At 58.6% G+C, this 17,224-nt stretch overlaps 2 protein-coding genes across 3 annotated transcripts in view; both read right to left on the bottom strand.

The window, feature by feature from the left end:
• The window catches only part of ASS1 (argininosuccinate synthase 1), a 51,269-nt gene extending 50,111 nt beyond the window's left edge, over window positions 1-1,158 (bottom strand). Inside the window, exon 1 of one of the 2 annotated variants that reach the window (XM_064580121.1) lies at window positions 1,013-1,158. The gene's annotated coding sequence lies outside the window, so the exon portion shown is untranslated. The remainder of the gene's footprint in view (window positions 1-1,012) is intronic. The other variant, XM_045883346.3, reaches the window with a different exon arrangement.
• Window positions 1,159-9,353: 8,195 nt separating this feature from the next.
• The window catches only part of HMCN2 (hemicentin 2), a 151,429-nt gene continuing 143,558 nt past the window's right edge, over window positions 9,354-17,224 (bottom strand). The window contains exons 91-98 of the mRNA XM_064580098.1: window positions 15,997-16,059; window positions 15,743-15,865; window positions 14,877-15,011; window positions 13,787-13,915; window positions 12,938-13,258; window positions 12,188-12,307; window positions 11,172-11,298; window positions 9,354-10,198 (exon numbers count right to left, since the gene is read on the bottom strand). Of these exons, the coding sequence (XP_064436168.1) occupies window positions 9,853-10,198; window positions 11,172-11,298; window positions 12,188-12,307; window positions 12,938-13,258; window positions 13,787-13,915; window positions 14,877-15,011; window positions 15,743-15,865; window positions 15,997-16,059 (1,364 nt within the window). The 3' untranslated portion in view covers window positions 9,354-9,852. The remainder of the gene's footprint in view (window positions 10,199-11,171; window positions 11,299-12,187; window positions 12,308-12,937; window positions 13,259-13,786; window positions 13,916-14,876; window positions 15,012-15,742; window positions 15,866-15,996; window positions 16,060-17,224) is intronic.

The following is a 17,224-nucleotide window of genomic DNA, read 5'->3' as shown; positions in this document are numbered from 1 at the left end:
TCACCAGCCGTGGGCTGGGAAAGAAGGATCAAAGCCCAGGGTCTATTTGATCCATCCCTGGGGAAAGGACAGGTTTGTTCCTGCCTGAGATGTGCAGCCAGACCGCGATGCCCCGGAGGAGACGCTCCCACTGCGCAGAAAGGAACACTGAGGTGGCCGGGTCACGGGACCTCCTCAGGAAGAGCCCTGGCGGGCTGGGAGAGGAGTTTCCTCCATTTCACAATGACCCTCCCTCCCTGGAGGGCGCAGCCGCCCAAGGTGCCGGAGACAACAGCAACCCGGACGGCGGACATTTCCTGCGGAGCGGCCCCTCCCACTGCCCGGAGCCCGGAGCCAGCCAGACACCCGGCACGGCGACCCCGCGGGGTCACCGGCCCCACCTGGGCGGGGAACGCTAATCCCTCTCGGGAGGCGGAGACTGCCGCCCCCTGCAGGGGAGGGAGCGCAGTCGCACCCAAGACTCGGGGGCCCGCAGCCCGTGTCCCGGCGCCCATCTGTCCGGGGTAAACTGAGGCTCGGAGCTGTGGGAGGGGCGATACGCCCAAGCCCCGGGACGAGGGGCAGAGGTGGGGCTGGAACTCTGGTTTCACGCACAGAAAGAGAGGCGGAGACAGAGACTGGGGATGGCCAGAGAGGGGGCGAGAGCCGGGAACCCCCACACCCTCCGGACTCCCAAGGTCTCCATCTGGGGGGTTCCGGTATAGAGGAAGCCGGATTAGAGACGGAGACTCCAGAAAGGACCTCGGCCCGCGAAGGGGACAAATAACCCGACCTGCCCCCCTCAGAGCCCCCGGACACGCGCCCCGGCCCCACCCCCGAGGGTCCCAGGAATCCGGCCGCCCGCCGTCTGAACGGCAGAAGCCCCGGCGTCGGCCTCCTTCCCTCCCGTCCAGGCGCGAGCCCGGGGCGCGCGGCCCCTCGGCCCCCTCGGCCGGCGGTCGGCGGGACCCGCGGCGGGGCGTCTCCTAGACGAGAGGGTGGGAGCGGGAGTCTCGGGCCGGGGGCTCCTTACCGTGGCCCGGGCGGCGGTGGCAGGCGGCGGAGCAGGGCCGGTTGCGTCGCGAACCCCGGATTATAAACACCGGGCCGAGGGCAGGGCCGGGGACCGGGGCACGTGGGGGGGCGCGCGCGACAGGCCCCGCCCCCGGGCCCGGCCCCCACGCGGAGCCGCTCAGCGTCGGCGGCCACCTGCGGGTGGGCGGGGCCCGGTCGCTCGCTCCCTCCTGGCCCGCCCCCTTCCCCCTCCGGCCCGCCCCCTTCCCCCTCCGGCCCTCGCGGGGCCGCACGGCCTCCCGAGGGCGCCCGGGCAGTGCACGCGGCCCGGGTCTTCTCGCCCTGGCCGGCGGGCATGCGGCTCCTCGGGGCGCGGCGGTGGCTGGACCGCGCGCAACTGGCCGGGTGACCGCGGCCGTCCTGCCAGAGACGCCACCGCTCCGGGGTGGGAGGGGGAGTAAAAGTCCCTTAGGTGCCGTGAGTTTCGTGTCCACTTTTATCCCGTGGTGGCCTTTCTGCAGACCTCGAAACCCCTCCCTTCCCCCACAGTAGCCCCCTTGAGCCGGAGCCCAGGTGGAGGCGGCACTAGAAGGTCGGGGTTTCATCCCCCAGTCCAGGGCTCGTTCTTGGCTGTCTCCCAGAGGCTGGCACCTGACCAAACTCCCCGGGGCACCCGGTAAATAGTGAATAGAAGACTGCCCAACTGCTAAGCCACTGGGCAGCGGGGGTTCACAGCTGAGGTTCACAGAGGTGAAGCTTCTTGCTTGCACAAAGAAATGAGGAGCGGCTACCCCAGCCGGGCCTTCTGAAGGTTCTGTGTGTCAGACCTTTGCCAGCCTGGTTCAGAGGCCCCAGAGCACCCGTCACTGCAACCACAACTGAGTGAAATAGCAGGTGCCCACCTGTTCAAGGCAACGCCATAGATAGGACTGACTGCGAGTCATCTCAGCCCTGAACCCCCCGGGAGGTGGGAGCCCCCAGACCATACTGCTGGTTTGCCATTCAGCCATCTTGAAAAGGGGGTAGCTTGTGGTAAGGAGGCAGCCCTGTCCCAGGCCCCTTCCTGCAACCAAGAAGCAGCCAGAGAAAGGGACTCTCAGCAGAGAGGGGTGAAGGCTGCTCACTTAGTCACTTAGTCCCTCTACCAGTCAGCTCCCCCATCCCTTACCTGAGCACTCCTGCCTGGCCACCAAGCACATGGACCAGGCGAGTAGCTGTGAGTCCATCAGGAGGGAAAAGGCATCAAACCAATTCACAAGCAAAGCCATGGCTTTCAGTCCCCGTGAACGTGCCCCCAGCCTCGGGCACCCCCAGAAGTGGCCGAAATGGCAAGGAGCCCCTTATGAGCTGCGTGGGGCTGGGTGAGCTGAGGCACCTTCCTGCCGGGAGGCGGGATGGCAGCTGGCCCCCTTAGCCCACTCACTGAGCCCCCGGCCTTCCACACTAGCAGGAATCAAACAACAGCCAAAACAACACACCTGCAACAGGTTGTGCAGCCTTGGGCAGCTTCCTTCCCCAGCAGAGGCGAGGAAGTAGGGGGAGCATTTCCGCTGTCCTCTCTGTCTCCATCCTATGACTCTGTGCTAGGTCTTTGTTTCTTCCTTTAAGATGTCACTGCCCTTTGAGAAAGTTGGGGAGAGTGTGGGTGCATAGGGGGACACCTTCCTTGGAGTTATTACAGAGGAAGTGGGGAGGGAAACTGAGGCAGTGAGGCCTGGCGTTCCCCCAAGCTCCCCAAAGCCAGTGGTGGCCCCAGAGAGAAGCCCCATTACCCAGACCTTAGAAAGAGGGTGGGGTGAGGGATGAGCCCTGCCAGTCTAGGATAGATCTGGGGCACAATTACACTGTTGTGGTTATCCCCAAGCACTGTTTTATCTCCTTACCTTCACTTGCTCTTCACGACTACCCTATATGAAGTCACTGTGACTGTTATCCCCATTTTATAGACAGGAACCTGCAGCACACAGAGAGGGTATATCTTCCCCAAGGCCACACAGCATGTTAGTGGCAGAGCAGGACTACACCCTAGTGCCTGAAGCTCCAGCCCAACCCTCTGTTCTAGCTCAGGCTTAAGTTGAATTGGTAGAGGCACCAGGGTCTCAGTCCCAGGGTCACAGGCTGTGGGGACCTTTAGTCTCTGCTGCAGAAATGGCTCCAGTCCAGGGGACTGTCCCTTTCTGACGCACAGGCGCTGGTGACATTAGGGACAATGGTGTCACAGCTCTTCTGAAAGGAAAAGGGGCCCAACTGCCAGCAGGGGTCCTGCCCACTGGGCGCCAGGGTGGATGAGAGGCAGAGATCAAGGCCAGGGTGTCTTGGCTGGTTCCCTGATGAGCCACTTTCCACCTGCACCCCTCCATCCACACCCTGCCCCAGCCCTCACCCTGCAGAGCAGGTCCTGGATCCAGCACTGGAGCATGGCCAGGGGGATCCCCCACCTGGAGCCCAGCCACCGTGGCCTTTGCCTTTCACCCATACCCAGGTCAGGGCTCCTAAAGGAGCCTACACACCTCTAGTAAGTGACCTTGGGTGCTACCTCTTAAAGTACAGTAACACCTAGGCCTGACCAGGTGGAGAAATGGAGGTGCTGGAGTCTGGGATGTTCGTATCTTCTACATGTATCCAGAGTCTGCCCCTTCCTTTCCATCTCCACCTCCTCCACATTGGCCTGTCATCTTCTCTTACTCAGACCATTGTTATAGCCTCCTTAATCATTTCTGTGCTTCTCCAGATTTCCGCCCCTCCTTCCCCCAGATCCTTTCTCCACCAAGAGCAGAGGGTTCTTAAAAACTCAGAACAAGTCACTCCCTTCTTAAAACCTTTGGTGGTTCATTTTCCCCTATCAGTTCCCGGTTGTTCTAACAACATTAGTTGAAGACTTTCCTTTCTCCATTGAATTACATTGGCACCTTTGTTGAACATTAGTTGACGTTGTAAGTGTGAATGTGTTTCTGGACTCCCTCATCTGTTCCATTGATCTATCTATCTATCTATCTATCTATCTACTTATTTATTTATTCTTATGCCAATACCATACCATCTTGATTACTACAGCTTTGTAATAAGCTTTCAAGTCAGAGTGTGTGTCTTCTGATTTTGTTCTGTTTCAAAATTGTTGTGGATATTCTGGGTCTTTTGCATTTCCATATAAATAGTAGAAACAGATTGCCAGTTTATATAAAAATCCTGCTGGGATTCCAATAACCATGTATCAGCTTGGGGGTGGGAAGTGGATATCTTAACAGTATTGAGTTTTTCAATCCATGATCATGGTATACCTCTCTAGTTATTTATATATTCTTAAATCTTCAGCATTTAAAAAGACTTCAAACTATTTATTGAAAAGTATTACTTGCTATTTACATGAGCAATGAGAAAGAAACTCAAACGGCCAGGCCAATCTATAGAAGGTTACATCTTTTTTTTTTTTTAATTTTATTTATTTATTTGACAGAGAGACACAGCGAGAGAGGGAACACAAGCAGGGGGAGTGGGAGAGAGAGAAGCAGGCTTCCCGTGGAGCAGGGAGCCCGATGTGGGGCTCAATCCCAGGACCCTGGGATCATGACCTGAGCCGAAGGCAGACGCTTAACGACTGAGCCACCCAGGCGCCCCTATAGAAAGTTACATCTTGAGATGATCATCATTTGTGATGAATTCAATTTTTGTTTTAAACCAAAAGTTTATCTCTCAGATAGTGTTGAAATATATGCACTTGAGTGTCACAAAATGGTTTCTTTATTTGATGTGAAATCTCAGGTAAGAATCTTTTAAGGAGATAGACTAGCAGGACCCAAGCTAGAAGAGCTGGAGTTTTATAAGTTCCCTGCGGGTGATGAGGTGTTCCAAATAAACTAGGTGGGGCTGGACATCCTCCGGTTGGGAAAGTATGTGGTGATTATGGGAAAGGCTTGGGGCCCATGGCATCAGTGTGAACAAGGTCATTTCTCATGCTAGAAGAGACAGGGCTTCTTGGAGTCACCAATATGGCTACTCCAGAGCTCAGCTTTGAGATGGACATTTGACTGGCCAGTTTGGATGACTTGCCAGGTGGAGGTCTATTCTCAGGCAATCAGCCAAATCTTCTACTCAGAGAAGAAGGAAACCTGGGAGGTTGGTGCATCTTTGATGGGTGGTATAAAAGTCCTCAATTTCAATGGGAGTGCCAAAGGATCCATCTTGGTTCAGATATCTGAGCAATGTTTTGTTGTTTTCAGTATACAGTTCTTGCTTATCTTTCATTAGACTTATTTCTAAGTATTTTAAGTATTTTGATACTATTGTACATGATGTTTTAAATTTCATTTTCTGTCATTTGTTGCTAGTACATAGCAATACAACTGATTTTTGTATATTTGCCTTATATTCTGCAATGTTGCTAATATCGCTGATTAATTCCAGTAGATATTTGTAAATACCTTAGGATTTTCCATGTAGACAATACCACTGTCTGTGAATAGAAGCAATCTTACGTTTGCCTGTATTGTCTTTGTGTCTCTTCTTCTTGCCTTATTTCAACGGTGAGAAGCCCCAGTATAATGTTGAATAAAAAAGGTGAGGGTGGATATCCTTGAGTTGTTCATGATCTTAGGGGGATGCATTCATTCAGTCTTTCACTGATACCTGTGATGTTAGTGCAGGTTTTCTGTAGACACTTTTCATCTGGTGAAGAAGCTCATTTTTAGTTTATTGAGAGTTTTTGTCATGAATAGGGGCTGAATTTTGTCAAGTGCTTTTTCTGTATCTGTTGAGATGATCATTTATGATTTTGTGTTGATTCTATAAATATGGTAAATTACATGGATTGATTTTCTAGTGTTGAACCAACCTTGCATTCCTGGAATAATTATATCTCAATAAAGTTGATTTTTAAGTTTTTAAGGAAAAAAAAGGGGGGATAGGGGAGCTTAGGGTTAAAAGGGATGTAAAAGACGTACTTAATCACAATATGTAGGCTTCATCTGGATCCTGATTTTTTAAGTATAAAAGAAACACCCTCTTTGTGAGCATTTGGAAATTGAACACTGACAGGATCTTGAATGACAGCAAGGAATTACTGGTTTTGACTAGATGTGATATGGTATTGTTGATAAGGGGGTTTTATTGAGTTTTTTTTTTTACGTTTTAGAGATATATTTGGAAATATTAATGAATTAAAGTGTTTTTTAAAAAGACTTTGATGGTCCCTCATCACTTTTAGCATCAAATGTAGAGCCCTGTGCTTCCTCCTCGGCCCTCACCCACTACACCCTGATTGCACTGGCCTGCTTGTGGTTTCTTCAGCGTGTCAAGCTCCTTGCTGCCGTATGGTCTCTGCACTTGCTGTTCCTTGGCGATGCCTCTCTGACCCCTCCCTTCCTCCCACCAGACCAGTCCCTTGTCAGATGCTGTCATGCTCACACATAGTAGATGCCTGGACTTTCAGCAGCAAGATGGAGGACCGAAGGCTCTGGACCCTTCTCCCTCTCCCCATTGCTGTTGTCTTCGACCGTCATCAACTCTCACGTGTACTGCACTGCACCTGTCTTTCTGGCTACACTCACCGCCCCCTCTAATCCAGGGTGGCTTTCCAAAGGGTCGGCCCTGACTCTTGTGGCCACTTGTCTGAACATAGATACAGCCTGTGCGTCTAACCAAGGAGTAGGCCCCTCTTGTCTTCTGTCTCTCCTCTGCCACTCAAGGGCTCTGCACCTGCTAGTTGCAACGGGGCCTGGGAACGTGGTGACGCCAAGCACATCACCCCACAACCATCTCGTGGTTGGCACCAGATGCCACTTTGCTGCTGCCCAGGCCTGGGCACTGGCTCCAGGAACAAGAGTGTCCTCTAGGCTGGACCCCAGGTGGCCCGTCCCTGCCCAGAGGGAACACAGAGTCCAGTAGTTTGGGTTCTTGGAAAAACTGCATCAGGGAGTTTAATAAGTGACCTGCAGGGCTGTTTACCACCATTGATGGTCCCCGACAGCCTCAGCCTGGAGGTCAGGTGGTGCTAGGGGGCTGGGTCGCCAGATGGGGCCTTGGCCAATGATTGCCGGCTGGTGGCTGGAAAAGCAGAAGTGGAAGCCGATGCTCCCTTGGAGCTGGCTCCAGCTGCAGCTGGCCGGGGAGGCTCCTCCTCCACAAGGGGGCCATCCCAGTGGATGCGGGCTGGGGTGGGTGGAGTCAGGGGTGGGGGGCACAAGACTGGGAATCCCAGCCCAGATTCCAAGCCAAGTCTGCCACTAGCTTGCTGCAAGACATTGAGCAATCTGTCCTTTCCACCTGCCTCAAATGGAAATTTAGAAGGTGGGGCAGGAAGGAGGCAGAACTGAATGTGGGCACTCCCTCAGCGGTTCTTCAGGTCTTGAATTGCCGTGGTCCCTCCTCTTCATCCTGCTCCCGGCCCTCCCCCTCATCCGCATCCTCCTTTTTTAGGGGAGTGGAGGCAGGGGGTGCCTGCAGGCTAATCTCCCTGGGCTCTGGAGTCAGAAGGCCAGGGTTGAGCTCTTCTCCCAGCTCCAGGCTGTGTGAGCTTGGACTGGTGGCTCACCTTCTCTGAGCCTCCATTCCTTCATCTTTGCAATGGGCATACTCTGTCTTGCCTCTGGATTGCCTGGGAGAATTAAAACTCAGGTCCATACGGCACTGGACATTCAACAGACAGTTTGCAAACATGAAGAGCCAGGGGCAGACTGGGAAGCAGCAGGCAGGAGACAGCAGGGGTGAAAGAGGAGTCGCTGGCACCTCCCCTTACTCGTCTCACCTCTGCAGTACGTCACCCTGGGACTGACCTTTTCATGGGCTCCATAAAAAAATTAACAGCCCAGCAAACAGCAGGGCTGAAGTTGTGACCTATGGCCTCTAGGATTGCACAAAGAGGGGCATCTAGCCCAGGGAAGGTCCTCATAGGTGGGTGCTGGACAAATGGGTATGGGGGGGTGCTCGGAGGACCCTGCCCCCTCGAATTTCTCCTCCACGCAGCCTGAAATCCCACCATTAGTGACTTCTGTGGCTTACTTAAATCATGGATGGCAAACTACAGTCCCCACCAGTTTTTATAAAGCCTGCAAGCTAAGAATGGTGTTTGCATTTGTAAATGGTTGGAAAACAATCAAAGGAAGAATATTTCGTGACATGTGAAAATTGTATGGACGTCCAACGTAAGTGCCCGCTAACAGTTTCATTGGAACACAGCCATGTTCATTCACTCTTGCACTGACCTTGGCCCTCCAGTGCTGCTACCGTTCCGCAAAGCCAAAAGCACTGGCCCTTTACGGAAAAAGCGTGCAGACCCCTGGTTTAAGCAAAAACAGAACCAAAAAAACAGCTTTGAAAGTGGAAGCGTGGGGCGCCTGGGTGGCTCAGATGGTTAAGCGTCTGCCTTCGGCTCGGGTCATGATCCTAGGGTCCTGGGATCGAGCCCCGCATCGGGCTCCCTGCTTGGCGGGGAGCCTGCTTCTCCCTCTCCCTCTACTATTCCCCCTTCTTGTGCTCTCTCGCTCTATCAAATAAATAAATAAAATCTTAAAAAAAAAAAAAAGTGGAAGCGCCCTGGGAAGATTCTGGAGGGGCTGTCGGGTGGAAGCCAGGAGTCCCAGTCTAACCATGAGCCAGTCACCTATCCAGCAAGTGGCTGGGTCACGTCCCCTCTCCGAGCCTCATTTTCTCCATCTGTCAAATGGACACAGCGATTTAACCCAGCAGCGTTTAATCCAGCATTGCTGGAAGTCTCCGTTTACATAGTCTGATTATCATCCACCCCTTAATGAGAAATAACTCAAGACGGCTTTCCTCCTTGCCCAGATGAGAGCATGAGGATACAAAGGGGGAGGTGACAGCGTCACACAGAGCAAGGCGAACAAGGAGGAAGGAAGGATCTCTCCTCTTCAAAACCGCGTGCAAAAGAGCCTCTTTCTGCCAGAGGCCGTGGCCAGGGGCAGCCGGCCACAGCGTGGTCGCTGATGCAAGGGCCGCAGACAGCCCAGGGTGCGGCCAGGGGGGTGGGAAGAGAAGCAGCGCACGGCCCTTCTGCCGAGTCCCTGGAGGCTCAGACCCTATCCCAGCGCACTGGAGACACGCCAATACATACACAGATGCTCTAATCCTGTCCCTTCCCAGCTCATTCCATCAAAGCCAAAGTCCCTGCAATGGCCCAGGGGCCCCAAGGATCTGACCCAACACCCTTACCTTTCTGATGACGACTCCCTCTTCCTTCCCCCAACCCACAGCAGCTCCAGCCTCCCCCACCTTCTCGCAGGATGTCCAGCAGAGAGCACCTTCCTACCTGCGGCCCAGGGCTGCTGGACCAGAAGGGTGGTGGCCTCCCCCCAGCCCAGGCAAAGCCCCTCCTTACCAAAGCAAAATAAGCGGGCGAAGAAATCGAGTTGGTTAAAAGAAAACGGTTTTATATTATAGGTACACGCGCGGGGTTCAGGGTGAAAGCACCAGCTATGGGCAGAGGAGGGCCGCTGCCGCCCTCCGGGGGTCTGTCCCTCCCCTCGGGCCTCCTGTGTGCTGTGTCCCAGCCAGGTCTCCCCGGGGCTTGGGGCCAGCCGTGGAGGAGCCGGCCGGACAAGCAGGCTTCCCGCTAGCCCTGCGAGTGGCTTCACCACCTAAGGGCAGCCTTACACTCTTGACTGCTGAGCTCCACCTCCACGGGGGCAGGGGGAGCTCGGGTCCTGTCTGTCCTGGGGTCGAGGTGCAGGCAGGGTCCTGTTTGCTGAAGGGCTCGATGACGCACAGGGGCGGGAGAGGACATCGCTTGCCACAGCCGTTGGCGGTGAGGGCAAGGGCCACCCGCGCGGTGGGGGCTGGGCCCGCTCCTCCCTGTCCCCCACCCCCGGACGTCACGGGCCCCAAAGCTGCGGCCAGTGACCACGCCCCTCAGTAGGGATAAGGGGACACTGCGATGAGCAGGACGAAGACGCTCTGGTGGCGCGGCGCGGCGGCGCGCACGGTCAGCCGGTAGAGGCCGGCGCGGGTGAGCGCACGGCGGGTGTAGACGGCGCCGTAGCCGGCGCGCAGCGGGCGTAGCGCGAACGGGCTGCGCGGGTCGGGCTCGAGCACGCTGAGCTCGGTGCGGTTGGCGGGGACGCCGGCCTCGGAGAAGGCGGCCAGGCGGGCCACGTCGTGGTGGGCGCGCACGCCCAGGGGCAGCGGCAGCAGCTTGTACTGCAGCGTGGAGGGGCCGCCCGCGCTGCAGTCCAGCGAGCAGCGTCGGAAACACGTCCTGCGGGCGCGACACACGACCGACTCGGGTGGCCGGCAGAGCGCGGGCCGGCGGTATAAACCGGCCCTCAGCCCCAAGCCCCGCAGTACTCCCAGGCGCTGCCCGTCCCCTCGCCCCCAGTGTCTTCTCTCCAAGCACCACTGTTAGCCCACCTTAGAGATCCGCAAACTGAGGCCCAAAGAAGCTAGAGACGTGCCCCTTCCCATGGGAGCGGGTCCCATAATCCCATCGGACTTTCCCAGCGCACGCCCGGGGGGCAGTCCGGTGGGCAATACAATTTAGAGCCCTCCAGGTCCGCAGGGACCCCCAGAGCTGAGTCACCTGCTCTGGATTTGCAACGGGGGAGGAGGACTCCAGGACACGTGCTTAGCCTTGCCAGGGCATCCATGCCCCCTCCCCCCTAGCCTAGCTTCCCAATTGGTAGAGTCCAGGGCAAGTCAGCTTCCCTGACAGGTGCTGCTACAGCTTGGGTCCACCAAGGTCCCCGTGTGTGTGCATCTTTACCACGATCTGTAGCCACAGTGAGTGGCGTGAAGATGTGTTTTGTGTTTGTGTGCCAGTGTGTGTCGGAGTCCTGGGGCTTTGGGGGGTTTCTGGGTGGTGTTTATGTGTGTGTACCTGTGTCTAGGGTTTTCTGTGTGTAGTCATGGGTCTCACGTGTACGTGTACACGTCTGCCTCCAGGGCCTTATGCTCCAGCTGCAGCATCACTGCACTGAACGCTAATGTCCAAATGAACTTGCACCCCGAGTGACTGCAGGAAGGTGCTTTTCATGAGGGCACCCTGCCCTGTGGGCACAGATGCCCCGCTCGGGAATTCTGGCAGGGTTGGACCCCACGGGCCCTAGCAGGGCCCCTGCCTGACACATGGCCTTTCTGGAGAAAGGGTCCAGCCATCCAGGAGCCAGAACGTAAGCACCCAGCTCCTGGCAGACAGTGTACCCCCATCCACCCCCAGCCAGCTCAGCCCTTACCCTGGGCTGGAGCCCTGCCGGTAGGTGGCCGGACACGGCGTGTCCACACACTGGTAGCTGCCACGGGTATTAAAGCACATCTGGCTGGGACCACACTCGATGCCGTCCTCCTCACACTCGTTGATGTCTGGGTGGGGGAGGTTGGCAAAGAGATGGGGAATGAAAAGGTGGTGCGAATGGAAGGGCCCGGGGCAGGAACCACAGAAGGCATGGGAGCAGGGGCGAAGCAGGAGAGAAATGCCTTCAGAGGACCAGCAAGGCGGGCAGCCCATCTCCCCTTGAACCCAGCCACCCTGATCTAGGACAGCCCAGCTGGCAGGTCCTGAGCACCTCCCCAATCTCCCCAGGTGGGCACCCTGGGGACCTCTTGAGCCTGGAGCTGGGCTGCAGGGTCTGGAAGAGTTGGGGGCTGCCCTCGGACCCAGAGTGCCGACTGCCCACGACCCCTGCCTGTCCCAGTGGAAGCCCCACCCTTCTCAGAGGACATTCACAGATCCTCATGGCAGAGAGCAAGGGATGGAGACAGGCAAGGCAGGCCGATTCCCACTTTCCTGGGATGGGGCAAGCGGCAGGGCCTGCTCCAGCCCTGGAGCACATTCAGGAGAGCACCTTGGCTTGGGAGTTAGGGGGCTCCCCGCTGCTTAGCAGCTGTTGCCTGGCTGGAATGCTGTCTCCGTGCCTGCCCTCCACAGGTCTCATCCAGCCATTGCCGGGAGGACCGTGTTAGCCCCATTTCCCCAGGAGGCTGAGGCTCAGAGAGCTGAAGTGAGCTGCCTGGGGACACACAGCAGAGCTGCGGTCCACCTCCAGGGCTGCTTTCGGAGCCTGCCCGTGCAACCGCATACGTAGGTCCTGCTTGGAGGCTTCCGGCCTGGCTGTGGGCCCCTGGGGTGCTCTGAGCTCCTCTCCCTGCCCCACCCTCACGTGAGATGGTGGAGAAGCGGCTGGAGAGAGCCCCCCCGCTTCCCGTGAAGCCTCGGCCCGGCCCGCCTGGAACTGGGAGGGCCGCCGCTCACCCTGGCAGTTTTTCCCGCTGGGGAGGAGGCGGTAGCCAGCGGGGCAGAGGCACTGGTAGCTGCCCTCGGTGTTCCGGCAGAGGTGCTGGCACAGGCTTTGGACCCGGCACTCGTCCAGGTCTGGCCCAGGCCCAGGGGTGGGGGTGGGGGCAGAGACACAGACTGAGCCCCCGAGGCCCCGGCTCTCCGCCCCGCCCACCCCACGTCCCCCCCCCCCGCCCCCTGCCAGGCGTGGGGGCTGGCGGGAGACATGGCTTCCAGCACAGGACCCCTGTGCCCAGGCAGGAAGGCGGGGGTCTGCCCTCCACACTACCTCCCCTTGCCTCTGCAGCCCAGCGCCAGCCTCCCGCGGGGCCTGGGGGCTTGTCCCCCACCCCCACCCCCACCAGTCCCAGTTCACCGCCTCCTGTCAACCTGCGACAGTCTCCTTCCCTCCTGCAAACCTCCCTCCTGGACTGCCTCACCTCTGCGCACCAAAAGGAGTGTTTCTCAAAAGTGGGTCAAGCGTCCAGAAGTCGAATGGTTGGGAAAATCCTCCGTCCCCCTCTTGGAAGCCCGCTGCCCATCCAAATGGCCGGGGCTTGGAGACGGCATGGAGCCAGGACGTACCGATCCACCTGCCCTGCCCACCCCACTTGCCGGGAGCCCTGGGGTTCTGAACATGGGGTGTGGTGCCCACAGACCCGGCCTAGGAGCTCCATATGATGAAGCGGGTGTGTCCCCAGTGGGACGGCTGGGGCTTGGCCTAACCTGTGCAGACGCCATTCTGTCGGATGAAGCCCGCGGGGCACCAGGCCCGGCCCAGGCTGCTCGGTGCCCCGGAGCCCCGCCGGAGGGAGACCCAAGCGTAGTAGGAGCTCCTGGGGAGCGGGACACGGGGCCGCAGCCAAGGCACTAAGGGGCCCCTGTGGCTGACAGTGGTCACATTTTGTTCACTCTGCTCTAGCGGGATGCAGGTCTTGCCATCACGAAGGAGGGTCTGGCCCGGGGGGCACAGACAACGGTAACCACCCTGGAGGTTTTGGCACTGGAAGGCGCAGGTCTTGGCTGGCTGCAGGCACTCGTTGACATCTGGAAAGGAACAAGGCCAGGCAGGGTGCCAAGGGTGGCTCAGAGGGCTCGCCATGGCCACTCCACCTGACTATAGCCATCTCTCCTGGTCTCCAGCCTTCCCCAGAATCCAGGGGCCTCCCCCCACAGCATCCGGGCCTGCCCGCAAGCCTTCCCTCTCCTGCACCGCCTCCAGCCTCTGTTGCTCAAGGAGGCCCCACCCTCCCCCAGCTCCTGGCCTCATCCCAGACGCCAGGGTTCTTCAGCATCCTGGGGAGGCCCATTCTCCCTGCTCAGCCTCTCGGAGACCCACCCACTTCTGCCCACCCTCCCCTTCCTCCTGGGCTCCCAGGGGAGGTGACCTTGCTGGGTAGGGGGTGAGGTTCGGGGCCAGACAGCAGCAAAGCACGGATCCGGGCACATGGGGGCCGCACCGGCAGCCTTAGCTTTGGTCACAGAACTCAACAACACCCTTGTCAGAAACACTCCCTGCCTGCGTGCCAGGCGGGTCTGACCCAGGCTCCCACGGCGGCTGAGTGTCCCGGTTACCTAGGCACGGCAGGCCGGGGCTCTGGATCCGGTACCCCCGGGGACAGCTGCAGTGGTGCCCGCCTGGGGTGTTCTCACAGATCTGGTTATAGTGACACTCATCCAACTGCTCCAGACACTCGTCCACATCTGCGGAGGCAGGGGTGTGGACAGAGGTGGGGCCGAGCCCCTCCCCTTGCTCCCGGCCGCCAGGCGTGCCTCTCCACATGTGGGCCTAACCCCCACCCCCAACCTCAGTGCCACCAGGTGGAATGCCAGTGTTTGCAACTACCTCTCCCAATCAGACCAGCTTTGGAGAGTGAGAGAAGGTTCTGAGTCCAGAAACAAAGCAGGGGCTTAAAAGGTGGGCTTTGGAGGCAGAGTCCCGGGTTGGGGCGGAGCTCTGCCTTATCTCTGGGTCCTTGAGTAAGTAACTCTCCCTCTCCCAGCCTTGGTTTTCTTATCTACGAAGAGGGGTGAGGACGGGACCTCTTCAGGAAAAACCTGGATCACGCTCGAGAAGGCCAGAGGGGCCTGGTTCGGGGAAAGAGCTCTGAGAGCTGCTGAGAAAGAAGGAAGTGAGGGCGGGAGGGAGGCAGGAAGCAGAGGAACCGTCTGGGTGGACAGGGTGCTCCGTGGGCCCTGAAGCTGCAGAGCTGGGGTCACCTCCCTCTCCTGAGTTCCAGTTCCCCCCGTACTTCGCCCCTGCACTGGGCGGTCCTGTCCCTCTCAGAGGAGCCAGAGGACCCGTGATCAGGAAGCTCTAGAACGCTGGAGCAGGAAGGTCACCCATGCAGGGCGGCTCCTGAGTTTCATCTCAAAGGCTAATTGCAGCTGATTCCTAGTGGCTGCTAGAGAAGCTGTGTTGAGAAGGATCCAGAGGCCATCTTTAGGCCAGGCCATGATCCAGGAGGGGATCTCGGGCAAGGGGCAACAGACGTAGCATGTTTGCCATGCCTGACCTGGTCAGCTCAAACTTTCTCCCTGGCCTCACTGCTCCTTCTGCGGACAGAGTTCTGCTTTCCCCAGAGGCCCAGGGGCACACAGCACCTCCTCTGCTGGAGCCTGGGACCACTGGAGTACGGACAGCCCCACACCCTGCCCCTGTCACCTTCGCAGCTGGCCCCATGAGGGGCCACCCGGAAGCCAGGCCTGCAGTCGGGGAGGCAGTGGTAGGACCCAAAGACGTTCACGCAGCGCTGTCCCTCCTGGCAAAGGTGGGCATCCCAGGCACACTCGTCCACATCTGGGGGGCAAATGGGGGCAGGGGGCTGCGTGAACACATGTCCCCCCAGGCCCACTCTGGCCAATCTAACGACGCAGGCTTCTTCCCCAGGCCCGGGCTCCCCTGGCAAGAAGGCCCCACCCCTCCTGCTCACTCTTTCCATCATCTTGCCCCAAGGGACCCACAGGCCTGGGTGTGGGGCCTCTGATACGGGGTTGCAGACAATGCCCCATGGGCACCAGGGTCAAAGTGCAGTGGAGACTCGGCAGGGCCAGGTCTCGCTGCTGGGAGTGGAGGCATGTAGCTGGGGAGGGTCAGCATCTACGTGTCCTACGGTCAGATTTGTTGTCCAGAAACTTTGTGAAGGGGCCAAGTAGAGCAAGTGGGGCAGATGGGTGTCCACTTGCTTCCAACCCCAGTCGGCTGGGGGTGACCGAGGAGTGGTGGGAAAGCGCCCGAGGCCGTGTCCGGGCTCAGCAGGTGCGCATGCCATGAGCACGGGGTGGCCACGTGTATGTCTCTGGGGCTCCCTAGCACCCCCAGCACTTGAGCCTCTCCCATCTGCAGCCCGCAGAGCAGGAAATTCCCAATGGAAACAGGGTGTTGCCACCCCCAGCCTGGCATCCAATGCCTCCAGGAACAGGCCATGTCCTGAGGTGTGTGCCCCTGGCTGGGGTCCTGGCTCCGGAACGCCCCGCACACACCTAGGCCAACTAACTCCAAGGAGAGCTTCTGGCCGTGGGCTTACTCACCTCTGCAGTTCCTGTCATCCCTGGCCAGGGCAAAGCCCGCCGGACAGGAGCAGGAGAAGCGACCAGGTGCATTGTGGCAGGAGTGAGAACAGGGGTTGGGGCTGTCCAAACATTCGTCCCTGTCTGGGGTGGGGGGGAGGCGGGCAGAGCTCTGGTGGTCTGTGCTCACAAGGCCTCCTGTCAGCTGGCCAGGACACGTCGTCCCAGGCTGGGAGGCGTCCCTCGTCCGGGCCAAGGGAGGGAAAGGCACTCACCCACACAAAACTCTCCCTGGGCATCCAGCTCAAAGCCCGCTGGGCAGCCGACTTCATTCTCTTCTGCAAGCCAAAGGGACAGGTCGTAAGGATGCCAGGGCACTGCGGCCAAAGTGCCCCGGGACAGACAGCAGTCCTGGCCGTAGCTCTCTCCTGACAGCTTGGCCAGGCCGATGCCCCCTCAGCCCGGAGCCAGGCTGACGCCCAGCCCGTCTGAGAGCTCACTCCCACCCAGCCCAGGCCTGCTGGAGGCGTTGGCTGTGGGTCATGCCACGGAGGGCTCACAGTGGGCCGGCCAGACGTAAGCTGGCAGACACAGGAGAGATTGTTACCGAAAAGTACAAAACAGGCTGTCCATGCATGCAAACACGCACTCCTGAGAATCCAGAGGAGTGGACGTGGCCCTGGGCTGCGGGTGGGAGAGGGGATGTACAGAACGGGTAAATGGTAGCATCTGATGGCGGCAGCAAGCACAGGGGTTGGCGCAGACTGGGGTCTGGAGACAGGATCCCACAAAGAGAGGCCCCCACCTACATGTAGGGCTCCTCGAAATCCTGGAGGAGGAGGAGGAGGAGGAGGAGGAGAGGGGGAGGGGAGAGGAAGAGGGGGAGGAGAGGGGAGGAGGGTGAGGAGAGGGAGTCGGGGAGAGGAGGGTGAGGGGGAGGTGGGGAGGAGGAGGGGGAGGAGGGGGGAGAGGGAGGTAGGGAGAGGAGGAGGAGAGGGAGGAGAAGGAGCTAGGGAGAGGAGGCAGAGGGGGAGGAGAGGGAGCGAGGGAGAGGAGGAGGAGGGGGAGAGGGATTTGGGAGAGGAGGAGGGGGAGGAGAGGGATTTGGGAGAGGAGGAGGAGGGGGATGAGGGGGGAGGAGAGGGAGGAAGGGGAGGAGAGGGAGGAGGGGAGCCTTTTGAGATCCCATCCTCAGCCCAGGCTGTTAGAGGCGTTGGCTGTGGGTCATGCCATGGGGGAGGCTCACGGCGGGCCGGCCAGACGTAAGCTGGCAGACACAGGAGAGATCATTATGGAAAAGTACCAAACAGGCTGTCCGTGCATGCAAACACACACTCTGAGAACCCAGAGGAGTGGACGTGGCCCTGGGCTGTGGGTGGGGGAGGGGATGTGCAGAACGGTAAATGGTAGCATCTGATGGCGGCAGTAAGCACAGGGGTTGGCGCAGACTGGGGTCTGGAGACAGGAGATCAGACTCCCTAAATTATTGTAAGGGCCGCATGC

Source organism: Mirounga angustirostris, unplaced genomic scaffold, assembly GCF_029215605.1.
Source record: "Mirounga angustirostris isolate CCGP_5_RB_7025 unplaced genomic scaffold, mMirAng1.0.hap1 SCAF_15, whole genome shotgun sequence".
NCBI lineage: Eukaryota > Metazoa > Chordata > Mammalia > Carnivora > Phocidae > Mirounga > Mirounga angustirostris.
This window is presented reverse-complemented; position numbering and strand designations above follow the sequence as displayed.